Below are 14,578 nucleotides of genomic sequence, written 5' to 3'. Positions count from 1 at the left end.
AAAGAATGGGTTGGAGAATGGCCTTGGTGACAACCACCCCTCTCCTCTTGTCATAATTAGATCCAGATACACAATTTTTTTTTTTCATTTGTGGGATATGGGTGTCGCAGGCCAGGCCAGCATTTATCGCCCATCCCTAATTGCCCTTGAACTGAGTGGCTTGCTAGGCTATTTCAGAGGGCATTTTTTTTAAAAAAAAGAGTCAACCACATTGCTGTGGGTCTGAAGTCACATGTAGGCCAGACCAGGTAAGGCCAGCAGATTTCCTTCCCTAAAGGACATTAGTCAACCAGATGGATTTTTACAACAAATTGACAATGGTTTCATGGTCAGCATTAGACTAGCTTTTAATTCCAGATTTATTAATTGAATTCAAATTTCACCATCTGCCGTGGGCTCTGGATTACTAGTCCACTGATAATGAACCCACCTCTACTCTGCCTCACAAAGACATCTAAGCCCTACGTAGAAACGTGCTGGTGTGAATTCCTCCATCCACCCCTACAGTTTTGGTATGTGTGGTTATACTGAGGAAGGCAGGGTAAAAAAGTGAGCGAATACTGTCATGCTCAAGTACACCAACCTGTGCCAGCCGTTGCTGGTTTTCTGGATCACCTGGCTTTGCCATAGCTTTCCTGGCCTCTTCAATTAGATTACTGGATTTATCCATAACATCACCTGCACACTCCAGCATCGCATTCTGTGCTTGGGGGTCAGTAGTATTAGCTGCAACACCACGTGCAGCTGAGCCCAAGGCTTTTAAGGCTTGAGCTACTTCTCTGGAGGCTAATCCTGAAACACAATTAACAAAAATATTCTCGTGTTTATCATACACATCTGACTTTGGTGCTTCCAAATTATCCAATCAGTGTCACATGGAAGAACATTAATCTCCATCTTTTTGCTCATATCAAACAGACAGACACTGGAAGGCAAGATTTACTTTCTCTTCTCCTGGAGCACTCAAATCATACTAGGGCACACTTCAGCATCTCCTACCATCTGACACTCACCCGAGTGGCCATTCTTCATGGGTGTTTGGCAGGCTAACAGATTGTGTGCGTGTCACAATCAAACAGAAGTCTTGAACTCAAATCCTATATCATAGAATAGATTCTGATTTTACTGTTTTGTATTCTGTTCAATGTATTTATTGTAAAGGAAGGTGGATAAACACAAAGACCAATAAGTTGCAAGTACTAAGTGAAATACTGAGCTCCCTCAACTCATTTTATTGCACAGTGCAGCAGTAATTCCACCTCATTCCTGTATCCAAAAAATAGTTAAGATCCTCCTCTTATTTGATTAACCTCTCACTGCAATCTGGTCACTCCCATTTAAGTTCTTTTCAGCTACAGTACTAACGTTGCTCAATATTTATTTTCATACACAAAATTAAATAAAACTTAAAGACAATGGCTTATCGTTTCCTAGCACAAACTTCAGCTTTTACCTTTTGGTTTGCCACCGCACCACCAATGTTGTCCCCTTGCCCCTCCTCTTCTGAAATAGCTATAACTCAATTTGAGGTACAATTTCAGTCAGAGATTATATTGCAGAAATCCTAACCAACTTTATATTTTCCCATTGCCCAGGGATATTGCGGTCAACTGTAGGTTATTTTCCTCTTTATTTCTGCTGCTGCCCTGTAATCTGATACCTTGGTAGGTAAACCTACACAAAGCAGATCTGAGAACATTCCTGGTTAGTGTGGCTCAATAAGAGTGTGTAATGTGTTTATTCACTAAACCATGCGTGCAGTTTTGCACCTTTTTCTATAAACTGAAAATTATATCAAAACATCTTCTGATTTTACAACTAACAGTTTAGTTAATCTTTAAGAGTTTCTTGTATTTCCATAGTGTGCCTTAGACTGAATACTAAAGTTTCCTGCAGCAGGATGAGACAAGAAAACGTAATTAAATTCTATTTCCTGTCAGACAAGTTTGGGCAGCTTTTTCCGGTTTATAAACAGCAGGCAAAGCAATCCTGGGAGTTCCACATATTGTTACAGCTGTGGAGATATGCTGACATCAGCAGCTGCCATCATTAATGAATTTAGTTGGGTGGCTAAACATCTGCTCAACTGGAGGATACACCAACTCAAAGGTCATTTTCTTAGGGCCATCATTTAATAAATCTTCTCCATTTTTTTTGCCATGAGCAGAAACAAGACTTGCAGAAAGGAAGCCAAAGACCAAAGATCGCATGTGACAAATTTATGCCCTGCAGAGACCTAACCTCGGACTTCCTCTCAGCTGGAAGGGCCGAGCAAATAGTAGTGCAGGATATCCCAGTCTGACAGAAAGGTCAATTTATAGATAACCATGTAGCAAGATTTTTTTTTAAAAAAACAGCACTAACTAGAGGTAGAGGCACACTGAACAAATGATTTTGGGATGAGAAACTGATTAAAATTAGTAAATTTATTCCTTGGCATATTGTGAGTACCTGAGAAGACAAACTCTCACCTATAACCTTAACAATTAATAGAAACTATTAGATCATTTTAGCCTCAAGTTACAACAAATGTTTTTAAAGTAAGATTCTTGTAAGGTATAGCTACAGTTAGGAAGCTTCAAAAGCTAGAATGCTGGACTCTCAACTAAGTCTACGCAGAGAAGAGGGTGCGCCATAAAGAAAGGACCAAAGTGAGGGTATCACAGCCATGCCTAATCCTGCCTTCACCCAATGCTCATGCGAGTACACTTGCAGCAGACAGATAGAGATAAATGTTCTTGCCAGGTATTTACACAAGATGGCAGGACTGAAGCCAACAAAAATTTTAATGAAGTTTAATACGTTTAATAGCTAATGAGCTAAAAATAAGCCATAAAAGTAGATGGATTTTTACACATCCTGTTCATTTGCTTTATTTATTCATCACTTCACTTGCACACTTCAGAACACGTTCTATGACTAAAGGGGCAGCAATGCTGGCATGGAACACAAACAATTTTTAACAAAGAATCAGGCTGGAAAATTTCACACCTTTGATGGTGGAGGAAAATAAACAGAATTCTAACAGATTTCCTATGGTGTTCTGCATAGCTTATTCAGAGGTTACAGCATTCCAAGAGGAATGGCAGTGTTGAAAATATGAGAGGGATGTACATATTAAATTAAAAACTTTGGAAAGAAGTTTGTAAAAGTTATGCTCGAATGACATGAAGTGCGTGTGTGTGTTTCTTCTCCCAATTCTATTGTGCTCATCAAGCTGAGGGACAACAGGACTGGGAAATGGATCTGTGTTTTTTTTTTACACCCAGTGAGAGCATCAGAAACTCCCAGGTGAGATATAGACCAGCTATAGCCCCAGATGCTTCTACTCTGCTCAAAACATGCCTTCGGCCCAACCTCAGCAAGACACCCCATAATGCGTTTGTGGGGCATTTTTTTCATTTCAGATACCAACTATCCTATAGCCTCGAGTACTAATTGCTGCCAGAATTAGAGAGTTTTGAGCTGTAGGCTCACGCCCAATTGAACTGCTTTGAGACGTCACATAGTACTTGCCCAGCCAGCAGAGAGAGTCTTTCATCCCACCAGTTGGGGTTGAATTTGAACAAAGATCACAGTAGTGACAAACTAGTGTCCAATCCATTTTTTTTAGAAATGGTTCCAGGAAAATAATTAATACTTTACATGCTCACTACAATTGGATAAATTAATACACATCTGAACAAAACTATTCCCGAACAATGGATGTATTAAGCTGCCTGGCATGAACAACAAAAAAAGCATGTGCTGTAATCACTCCTCTTAAGCCAGCATCCCCCCTCTCTCTCTCTCGTAAAAACATTCAGTTGAAATTAGTTTCCACTCAAAATCTAAAGAAAGCTTCTAAAAGTAATACTAGTTTGTTTTGAAATAACTGGGAAAAACAAATAAATATTATTTCCCAAGGAAAAAGACAGGAAATCATATTGTTACATGCTGGGATATTTCTTCATAGTGCACATGCCCAGACTGTAGCATGAGATTTGTAGGCACAGGCTCAGTCCTCAAATCTCTTCTGCCAATTGAACGACAGGCCAGGGCAGACAATCAACTCCAAGCCTAGCCTTTCGAGAGGGGCCAAGGGCTATATGTAAAAAAAATTCCAACTCAGACACAAAGGACATTATAACTAAGTTGGGGCGGCACAGTGGCGCAGTGGTTAGCACCGCAGCCTCACAGCTCCAGCGACCTGGGTTCGATTCTGGGTACTGCCTGTGCGGAGTTTGCAAGTTCTCTGTGACAGCATGGGTTTCCGCCGGGTGCTCCGGTTTCCTCCTGTTGATAGGTAAATTGGCCATTGTAAATTGCTCCTAGTGTAGGTAGGTGGTAGGAGAATGGTGGGGATGTGGTAGAGAATACGGGATTAATGTAGGATTAGTATAATTGGGTGGCTGTTGGTCGGCACAGACTTGGTGGGCCGAAGGGCCTGTTTCAGTGCTGTATCTGTGACTCTAAGTAAATGATGTTATTGTGAAATCTGTAAATGATAATATGCATTTATTTCACCCTTATTTTAGATATCAGAAATTTCATGGCAGCCAAAATAATTTGAGAAACAACTTTTTTAAAGTTGGAAAATTTTCCTCACTGCTCATTTCCGAGTCTCTTGGCATTTCTTTGTGGACGAAGATTTTGGGAAGGTTGTAGACATTGGTTGCAAGCCCACTGGTGGCCAGTCAGGCCTATCCATGACCGTCAGATTCTCCCACAGTGGGTACAAGTTAAAGTGTAATCGCTGCTGGGGGCAATTGGATCTATCCTTCTCCTTTTCTCTTTTATGCTGGTTCTTCACTCAGTCTCAAAGGTGTCTGTAGTCCTCCTGATGTAGCATCTCCAGGCATCACAATCTATGGCCTGCGCTTCCCACTGACGATGGTCGATGTGACACAGAAAGGGGCACTTCTTCTGGGAGTCCTTGAAACTTTTGCATGGAGCTACTTTGTTCCTTTAACTTGTGGTCAGCTCTCCATACAACACAATATTGAGCAGGTGACTGTCATCCATCCAGGCAACGTGATCCACCCAACACAGTTGGCTTTGCAGGAAGATGACCTCGATGCTGGTGATGTTGGCCGTTTCCAGGACTTCAATGTTTGAGATGCGGTCCTGCCAGTGGATCTTGAGGATGTTGCAGAGGCAGAGCTGATGGAAGCGCTCGAGAAGGTGCACATGACGGAATTATAGGACCCATGACCTGGTGCCACACAGAGGGGTGATAAGGACTATGGCTTTGTACAGAGTTTGGTTTGTGCTCTGAGGCTGTGGTTGCTCCACACACATTTGGAGAGTCTGCCGAATGTTCTGTTTGCTTTTGAAAGCCTATTGTCCACTTCCCTGTCTATGGTGGCATCAAACGAGATGGCGCTCCCCAAATAAGTAAATTGCTCGACAACATTCAGCTTGGTTCCCTCAATGACGATGCTCGATGGTCTATATTCTTCTTGGGGTGCAGGCTGATGTAGGACTTCAGTTTTCTTTAAACTGATTTTTAGTCCAAAGAGTTGTGCTGCTTCGGAAAAATGTGTTGTCATATGTTGCAGACCTGACTGACTGTGGGACGGGAGAGCAGAGTTATCGACGAAAAGAAGTTCACTGATGAGTTTTTTTTTTGTCTTTGTGTGAGCCTGAAGACGACGGAGATTGAAAAGGCCTCCCTCAGTCTGGAAGCATACGTAAACTCCCTCCTGAAGGTCTTCCATTGCCTGCTGCAGCATCATGCTGAAAAAGATGAACAGGGTCGGGGCCAGCACACATCTCTGCTTCACGCCATTGGAGATACAAAGGGACTTGAGAGGTCGCTGTTTTGTTTGACTTGTCTGTACTAATTTTCATGAAACTGCTTCACCATGGCCAGGAAACTGGGCGGGTACCCAAGTTTTTCAAGGATTTTCCAAAGTCCATCTCTGCTCAGTGTCGAATGCCTTGGTGAGGTGTACGAAGGTCTAGGCCTTTCTTTTGCTCACAACATTTTTCTTGTAATTGCCTGAGTGAAAAGACCATGTCTGTGGTGCCTCTGTTTGCTCTGAAACCACACTGGCTCTCTGGGAGGTTTTCTTCCGCAATGGTAGGCACAAGCCTGTTCAGAGGTATTCTAGCCAGGATCTTCCCAGAAATAGAAAGGAGGGCGATTCCACGGTAGTTGGAGCAGTCTGATTTTTCTCCTTTATTTTTGTACAAGGTGATAACGGCATCACGAAGATCCCGTGGAATCCTGCCCTGTTCCCAGCAGGCCGTGAAAAACTCATGGAGCTTGGCGTATAGGGCAGGGCCACCATACTTCAAGGCTTCGGGTGGAATTCCATCGGCTCCAGGGGCTTTGTTGTTCATCTGGTTGATGACGGTCACAGTTTCCTCCAGAGTTGGGCTCTCATCCAGTTCTTCTTTGACAGGCTGTTATTGGATGCAATTGATAGCAGTATCATACACTGTGCACTTGGCGCTAAAGAGAGTTTCAAAAAGTGCTCTGACCAGCGATCCAGGACCGACTCCTTGTCTGTGTGTGGGGTCTTGCCAACAGCACTCCTCAAGGGGTTTTGGGTTTGATGTGCTGGTCCATACACCGATTTTAGTGCCTCATAGAAATTTATGTTGCCAGTATCTGTGTATAGTTGAGCTTTTTCTGCAAGTGCAATCTGTCAGCCATTTTGGATGTTCCTCAGTTTACATTGAAGGGTGTTGCATGCTTGACGAGAAGCTGTCTTTTTCACTTGGCTGACCGGCTGAGCCTGATGAGCTGACCTTTTTATTTTTAGCAGTATTTGAATTTTCCTCGCTCCTTATTTCTGAGTATGACATGAGCAAACCAGGTGGAAGAAATGTGCAGAAGAAAAATTGTGACAAACAGTTAATGTGTGCAGCCCAACTGGCAACAGGCCAGATGGGACATGACAAGCTGAAGGCAAGTTTAACATCCTGCAACATCCTGGAATTGGGATGAACAGGGGCACAGAGCAACACCATGGCAACATAAAACGATAGCAGACCTTCTTTGGTGATCAGTGCCTTGCCAGGAATGCAGACATTAGCCTTGATGCCAGGCTGAATAGGGGCCAGGGATTAGATTGAAAACTGTAATTTGACAGGAGGTGGGCAACTTTATGGGAAGTTGAAGTACCTGTTGTAATGTACAATATCAACTTGTATTTATATATTGGCTTTAACGTACAACAACGTCCCAAGGCACTTCACGGAGTATCAGAAATAGATGGGTGCTAAGCCAAAAAAGGAGATAACAGGAGGGGTGAACAAAAGCTTGGGTCAGATAGGTGGGTTTTAAGGAAGGTCTTAAAGAAGGTGATAGAAAGGCAGAGGGCTTTAGTCAGAGGATTTAATTTTTGTTCTTCAGATTATAGAGTGCATTTTTAAACGTGCACACAGTATAATAATATAATCCAAAATAATCTGGATATGTATTTAGTTGATGAGTTTTTTAAAAATTGGTATATTTTCTGAGTAATTGATTCTGATTTGCTTTCATTTGGGTCATGCAAGAAGGGTGACCTGATGATAGCTAAAATATATTATCTTTAATATTGTAATAAATCTATGATGTTCCTCTCAGAATATGCTGCATTACTAATCTGTTCCCCTAGTACTGCTGGTTCCCCTTCTGTGATCCTGAGACGTCTTTTTTGGATACATGTCTTGTCTCTTTGTTTTGCCTCATCCCTCTTTTCTTTTGCTTACTGTTATTCTTCTCTACACTGGGAGGTGTTGGTGCTGATCTGCGAGGGGTGGCTGCAAGGGGTAGGACCTGGCCAAAGCTACAGGCCAGATCATGGTGTGTTCTTTTGAAGGTTCAATTGGTAACTGGATGGTTGTGTAGGGATCTAAAAGTCACATTTTCAGGTGGCGGTGCAGAGCACTTTGGGAAGAATAATTCTGGCGTGGCCCAGGTTGAGGGATCAGGAGTATCTTTGGGGCTGCTGATGGCAGCTTCAAAGTAGGGTCAGATGGAAATTGAACCTAGAGACACCATTTTCATGTAGAGGAAGGATGCAGTAAAGATGAAAGATGAATGTGCCAATGGAAAAGAGAAATATGAAGGTGCTAGTGGAATGGAGAATTATGCCATCTATCTTGGAGTCACAAGTTTAATACTGGTAAATGAGAGATTTAAACTTTGCCAGTTTCAATGGAATTCCCAGACACATGACACACTTAAATTAGAACTGTTGAAAATAGAGACATATTGTCGAAGCGTTTTGTCTTGCACTCATCAGGACAATACGCAAGAATAACCAATGTAAAGGAAAACAACAACTTATACTGCATGAGAAGAGAGTGCTGATTGGTTGGCAAGTGAACTCTGATTGGTAGAGGCCTTGCCATGGAGAATACATCAGTTTACGGTGACTGACAGTTAACTTCCAAGCTTTGTTTGAAATTTTATAGCAGGCAGCTTGACTGTGATGAGTCAAGACATTGCCCTGAGGAATGAACCAGCAAATGGCTGTCACTTATTTTATTCAGCTCAAACAGGCGCAATGTGTGTACATGTTCTTTCTGTCTGCAAAGAACAGGGCCCTGTGTATTAATATATGTAGCTTCCAGTATGCGCAAATGCGCCACACTGTGAGCCCTACTGAATCTTAAATTGGTTGTCAACGTAATTCTTAGCAAATGTTGTCCAATCATGTAATCACATCTAATGTTGGACACTGTTTTGAGTTTTGCAAGCACAGGCTGGTTGGGTGCAGCCTGTACCGTGTCCGTTGCAAACAGTGGAAGGGAAATGTGGTTTGATACTATCAACTAGTCTTTAGGACATACGGCCTAGATACCAAGCATTGAAATTCATGCATCACATTAGTCATTTGTGCGATAGACAGGACGTCTTTTTGGCTTGATGGCTGTTAGAGGCGAACACCACATGTGTTGCTACTGCATAGTAGCAGCGTGAAACAACTAGCTTCACCTGTTGCTCAAATTTCTGGGATACATTACCCTTCCAGGGTAATTTGAGGTCAACTGGACACTTTTCAGGGCCGAAAATGACGGCCTTATGCCGGTTAATAAGTTAGTGCGATATACAGCGAGAAATGATCTGATCAGGGCAGCAATTGTCACACAGAACGTCTTTGATTCACCCTAGCACAGCCCTATCACACAAATGAGTAATGTGATATATGAATTTCAAGGCCAGCGTGATGCTAGGTTGAGCTAACAACCCCACGGCCTTGTGGGCGTCTTGGGCTAAGGCTAAGGGAGTAGACCCTAACAAAAAATCCAAAGCGGAGCCCCTAAGACCGTCATGTGTCACCTTTGGCATGTTTCCGGCAGTTCCTGCAGCCAAACTGATGCCAAATGCCATGCTCTGCACTCCTTTGGACCCCACTAGGAAGGCCGAGAGGGGGGGGGTTTGACGCTTGGGCAACTCAACCTCCATACATTCCGCCCAGGCATGCGCCATGGAGAGGTCACTCCATAGTTGCCTCACAGCGACCAAAACAACACGGAAGGCAGCAGTTACGGTTTTAAGTCCAGCTCAATTGGCGTAGAGATTGGGCGCCACGGGTTGCCTTTGTCGGTGGGAGAGGTCATCGCATCTCATTGGATAGCTACCGCCCGCCTCAAACTGGGCAGCCCCCAGGTCAGAAGGGTTCTGTCCTGCCACAGTCCACTTGCTCCAATGGGAGCTTGCAGCTTAGGGTCCTTGCCCGACAAGTCGACCGTAACACCTCACCAAACAGCGTGAGAAAAAAAGGAAAGGTACCAGCCCTTCGTTTTGCAAGCTGGAACGTCAAAACTGTGCGTCCTGGCCTGTTGGAAGATCTTACACAAATCGACAACTCTCACTCCAGGTGCTGCTCCACAAACCACTGACAACCTCTAGGCGCTTACCCATTGTCTCTCGAGACAAGGAGGCCAAAAGGAAGGAAAGGAAGTGATGCTAGGTATATAGGCTGTACGTCCCGAAGACTGGTGGATTCAATCAAAAAACATGTCCCTTCTGCTGTTTGCAACGGGCAGGTACAGGCCGCGTGCACCCAACCAGCCCGTGCTTGCAAAACTCAAAACAGTGCCCGACATTAGATGAGATTCCACGATTGGACAACATTTGCTAAATAATCTGCAGTGTGTTAAGAATTATGCTGACAACCAATTTATGATTGTCAGTAGGGCTCGCAGTGTGGCGCAATCGCGTGTATTGGGAGCTACATTAATACACAGGGCCCTGTTCTTTGCAGACAGTAAGAACATGTACACATATTGCACCTGTTTGAGCTGAACAAAATAAGTGACAGCTGGTTCATTCCTCAGGGCAATGCCTTGACCAGAGTCAAGCTGCCTGGTTTAAATTTCAAAAAAAGCTTGGCAGTTAAGTGTCAGTCACCGTAAACTGGTGCATTCTCCATGGCAAGGCCTCTACCAGAGTTCACTTGCCAACCAAGCGACACTCTCTTCTCATGCAATAAGTTGTTTTCCCTTACATTGGTTATTGTTGTCTATTGTCCTGATGAGTGAGAGACGAAAAGCTTCGACAACATGTCTCTATTTTCAGCAATTCTCAAGTTCTGTACTATCAAATGACTATTTGCATACTCAAATTAAGCGAACGATGCACTCTTATAAAAGGAGCAATATTAAATATGATGCATAAATTATTCTATTGCTTGAATTATGTTAATGGTTAATTCCAAAAAATCTAATTGCTGTTATGGGTGACAAGTCAGTCTTATTGCTATTCAAGGAACAGGCCAGAACCCAAGCTTTGTTGGTCTTTTTTTGAATAAGTAATTAATTCGATCACTGAAAAGGGTGCAGACATTCTGACTGGTATTTTCTGTTCCACTTCTCAAGTCTGATCAGGCTAAAACAACTATTTAAAAATAGCATTGAAAATCATTAAAAATATACACATACATCTTTATGCTCAGATGCTTTCTAAAACCTGCTACAAAAAGTGGCAAAGGCAACGGAAAGATCATTTTGGGCAAAAATTTAGTCTGAATAGCTCAACAGATAGGAAAAAATATCAGATATGGTTAAAATCGAAAATGGAAAGCTGGAAAGACTCTAAGATGACAATGCTATACATTTTTAGTTACAAACTCAATTTTGATCTTTAACACATTTTTTGCGTGAATTATGGCAGCAGTTTCTCTGGAGTATTTCATCTCACCCATAATAATCTAACATACCAGTGTAATTCTCGTTTCCTTGTGTGACTGCACTCAGTAGCTTAGCTACAGAAGCGCCGACCATCTTGGTGCTGCTTCCCAAATCCTGTGAACACTTTTCCAGCTGCCAGTGATAAACACAGAAAGTTATTTCTGGTTACAGCTGAGTTAAGAGGAACAAGTTATCATCTGCTGATCCACAGGTATCTTTGCAATATCAAGTGAACCTGAACATGCAGTATATTAAGACTAAAAGCATATTCTAAATATTATGATAGTTCGAAAAAGAGAATGTATTTTTGATTTTAGTCAACATATTTCATTTTTTTCTACCTTTGTGAAGTGCATAAGGTTCACATCTGATTTATAACCTGCCCGAATGTCATTAATCACTCTTAGATTGCACCTAGCATTCATGGAACATTGTTGAGTGCACATCACCAACATTCTTTTCTTAACCCCATCTGTAGAAATGCACCCTCTACACATCTGTTCCATTTCCTAGTCATTTTTCTAACTTCTCAGACTGCCAAATTACATCTCATTTTGTGCACTCATATCTAACTATAAACTGATCTTAAGCTGTCCAAGTTAAAATTACAAACTCTACAACCTGTATTGGGAGGAAACCACATCCTCCAGTCACATGGCATTTATGCCTTCAAAGACAAATCAAATTGAATGTTTGAAATCACCTAACATTTCTAACAGCCAAGATGGCTTTGCTTCATGTGGATTATTTCTTTACACATAAGGTAACATAACCTACAGCAATTATGACAAAGTAGTCATTATAAAGATTGAAATACTTGGTTTATTTTTGGGATTGTTTTACTGGAACAGTAACAATAAGCTGATTCCTCTATGTTTTTATCACTCCCAATGTAGAAATCTGGTGCAAATCTTCCAGAAATCAGTGGATACTGGAGAGGTATTTGTTGAATGGTAGATATTACTCCTATTTTTAAAAAGTGGTAACAAAAGTGATCTCGGAAAAGTACAGACCAAGAGGTTTGATATCCATTGTGGATGAAGTTGCGAAAACTCTTTTAAAGACAAGATTGTGGAGCATCTGGACATAAATAAAACTGTAAAAGATCGCCAATATGGGTTCAAACAATTCCAGTGGTTTTGAGAGTATGACAGTAGAGAATGATAGGGGCAAGGTAGCGGAAGCAGTATATTTGGATTTCAGCTAGGCCTTAGATATTGCTTCTTTGGAAACAATAATAAAAATGAAGAAAGCTGGAACCAGTGGAAATATTGCAGATGTATATTTAACTATTTTGGTTACCTACTACAAATATCATGGCAAATTAAAGTTTCTTTTCATCTATCAAATATAGAATCCATAAGCAGATAGCCTTGTTACCGTTTCTCCAGGCAGGGGCCTGAGCTTTCCTTCTGCTGCATTTGCTTTTGCTTCCTGCAGATCTTTCTCCAGTGTTCTGATCTGGTTCAGGGCCGAGTCTATTTCCAATGGACCACAGGCATCTTGTGCCTATATGGAGAAGAAGTGTCTTTAGTTGATGACAGTTACAAGTAATTTACTATTGTAGTATAGGTGGTTGTATAATTACAAGTCGTCCTCCAAACTATATTAAATATTTCAAACACTTCTGTCCATTTCATTTCACAATGCACTTTATTGATCCAAATCTTCTGAAATAGGTCAAACTTGTTAATATCTTTGACATTTAATATGGAGGTAACCTGAAAACGAAGGACAGAAATTTGTATCATTCTACTGTAATATTTTAATCGAAATGGCACAAAAGGAGGGCAAAAAATTGAAGGGGGGGAAGTTAGATATGCTTTCATGTTAAAGATTATTCAGCTTATTCTTGACATACTTCCTGTATTCCATGCTCATAAGTAAATACATCATATACAGGAACTAAGTAACCCTTTTCCTTTCCTGGTTTGACACCCAGTCCTGTACTTATCATGGAAGCAGAGGAGAAATATCTTAACCACATGGTTAATCAGATGTGGTCCATCCTCCTGTTGTTAATTAGATCAAAGGTCTAATATTTTACTCACCTTCTGTGCAGCTGCTCGCAACTCTTGTAAGGTGTTTGCCAGGTTCTTAGCACACTGGTTCAGTTGCATGGCTGAGGCCTGGTCGCCAATGGTCGGAACTGTAGCTCGGGCAGCAGCAACCATTTTAGCACCAGGCTGCAAAACAAAGAACAAATAACAGCTAAAAGCAGTGTGTGCAATTCTGGTTGTCATTTTTTAAAAAAGGATAGAGAGGGTACAAAAATGATTTACAAGGATGGTACCAGAAATGCAAAGTTATACCCATCAGGAAAGATCAATTGGCTCTTGAAAAGCAAAGGCTGGGGCTGGGTGGGTGGTGACCTAACAGAGGTCTTTAAAATGAAGAATGCCTTGGACAGATTAGACAAAGAGGGATTCTTTCCACTTGCGAAGAACAAGCCAAGAGGCTCCTGTGGAGCATAAACATTTAGCATGGACTGGTTGGGCCAATTGGCCTGTTTCTTCGTTGTGCAGAACCCTGGGAAACCTCTACTTCATGTTTTCTTGCTAACCAACAAGTACTAATTAAATGCTATGACTGATTTTAAATCAGAGTTTGCTCTAATTGCTATATGATAATGCTTATACTGAACGTTTAAAATCCTATTGTGATATGCCCTGGTTAGAAACAGCTGCGAAGTAAAATAATGGGAAACTGTGCCCTGAGCCTTCAATGACCAAATGTTTTAAATGAACCAAATGTTCAAAAGGAAAACTTCAGCTAGCAGAGTGTGAAAACAGACGACCTGTGAGAGATTTCCAAAAGATAACAACTTGGTACAATTCCAGAGACCCAGATAAAAGTCCAGAGAAAACAATAGTGCCTTGAGTCGTAGACACTGACCTGGCCTGGGTAGGCAGATGGGTGCGTGGAAAGTTCAAATCAAAGCAAGTCCAAGTTTCGGTTAAACAGGTCTCCATAGACTTTACTGTGTAGAAAATGTATAAGAAAGGATTCCCTGAAGAACTTAAGGTGTAAAAGTATTCGGCCAGAGACTTGGAACTATCCCACTGATGAACCCTCGTGGAAGGATGGGCTGGCAGAGGGATCATACGTGCCACAATGACTGACGTAGTGCCTAGGGCACAGCCATCAGGGCACCACAAGGAAATCACTCTTCTAACCAGAGTGTAAGGGTAATGCTGTTGCACTTCGGTGCTACCGCTCAGACATTAGCATGTCAAGTCTTTCTTATACTGAATAAAACATAACCACCGTCACCAATACAGATATTACTTGAAAACATTTCAGAACTTGAGAATGAAGGGGTTAATTGTGCCAGATCCCCTACTTCTAAGAGTTGTATATTCTATGTAACGGCTTCACTCTTTGGTTATGTTGTATGATACTCATTAAACACTTGTTTTTATAGTAGTCGTATTCCTCAATAACATACCACCTGGATAGCTGT

The 14,578-nt window shown here is 41.8% G+C and overlaps 1 protein-coding gene across 5 annotated transcripts in view; it reads right to left on the bottom strand.

Moving 5' to 3' along the window:
• Positions 1–14,578, bottom strand: part of LOC137370072 (talin-1) — a 302,720-nt gene that overhangs the window by 77,358 nt on the left and 210,784 nt on the right. For all 5 annotated transcript variants that reach the window (XM_068032178.1, XM_068032203.1, XM_068032212.1 and 2 more), the window contains 4 exons: positions 13,167–13,301; positions 12,496–12,624; positions 11,145–11,247; positions 584–792 (listed from right to left, as the gene is read on the bottom strand). In XM_068032178.1, coding sequence (XP_067888279.1) covers positions 584–792; positions 11,145–11,247; positions 12,496–12,624; positions 13,167–13,301 — 576 coding nt within the window. The remainder of the gene's footprint in view (positions 1–583; positions 793–11,144; positions 11,248–12,495; positions 12,625–13,166; positions 13,302–14,578) is intronic.

Source organism: Heterodontus francisci, chromosome 1 (genome assembly GCF_036365525.1).
Source record: "Heterodontus francisci isolate sHetFra1 chromosome 1, sHetFra1.hap1, whole genome shotgun sequence".
Classification (NCBI taxonomy): Eukaryota; Metazoa; Chordata; class Chondrichthyes; order Heterodontiformes; family Heterodontidae; genus Heterodontus; species Heterodontus francisci.
This window is presented reverse-complemented; position numbering and strand designations above follow the sequence as displayed.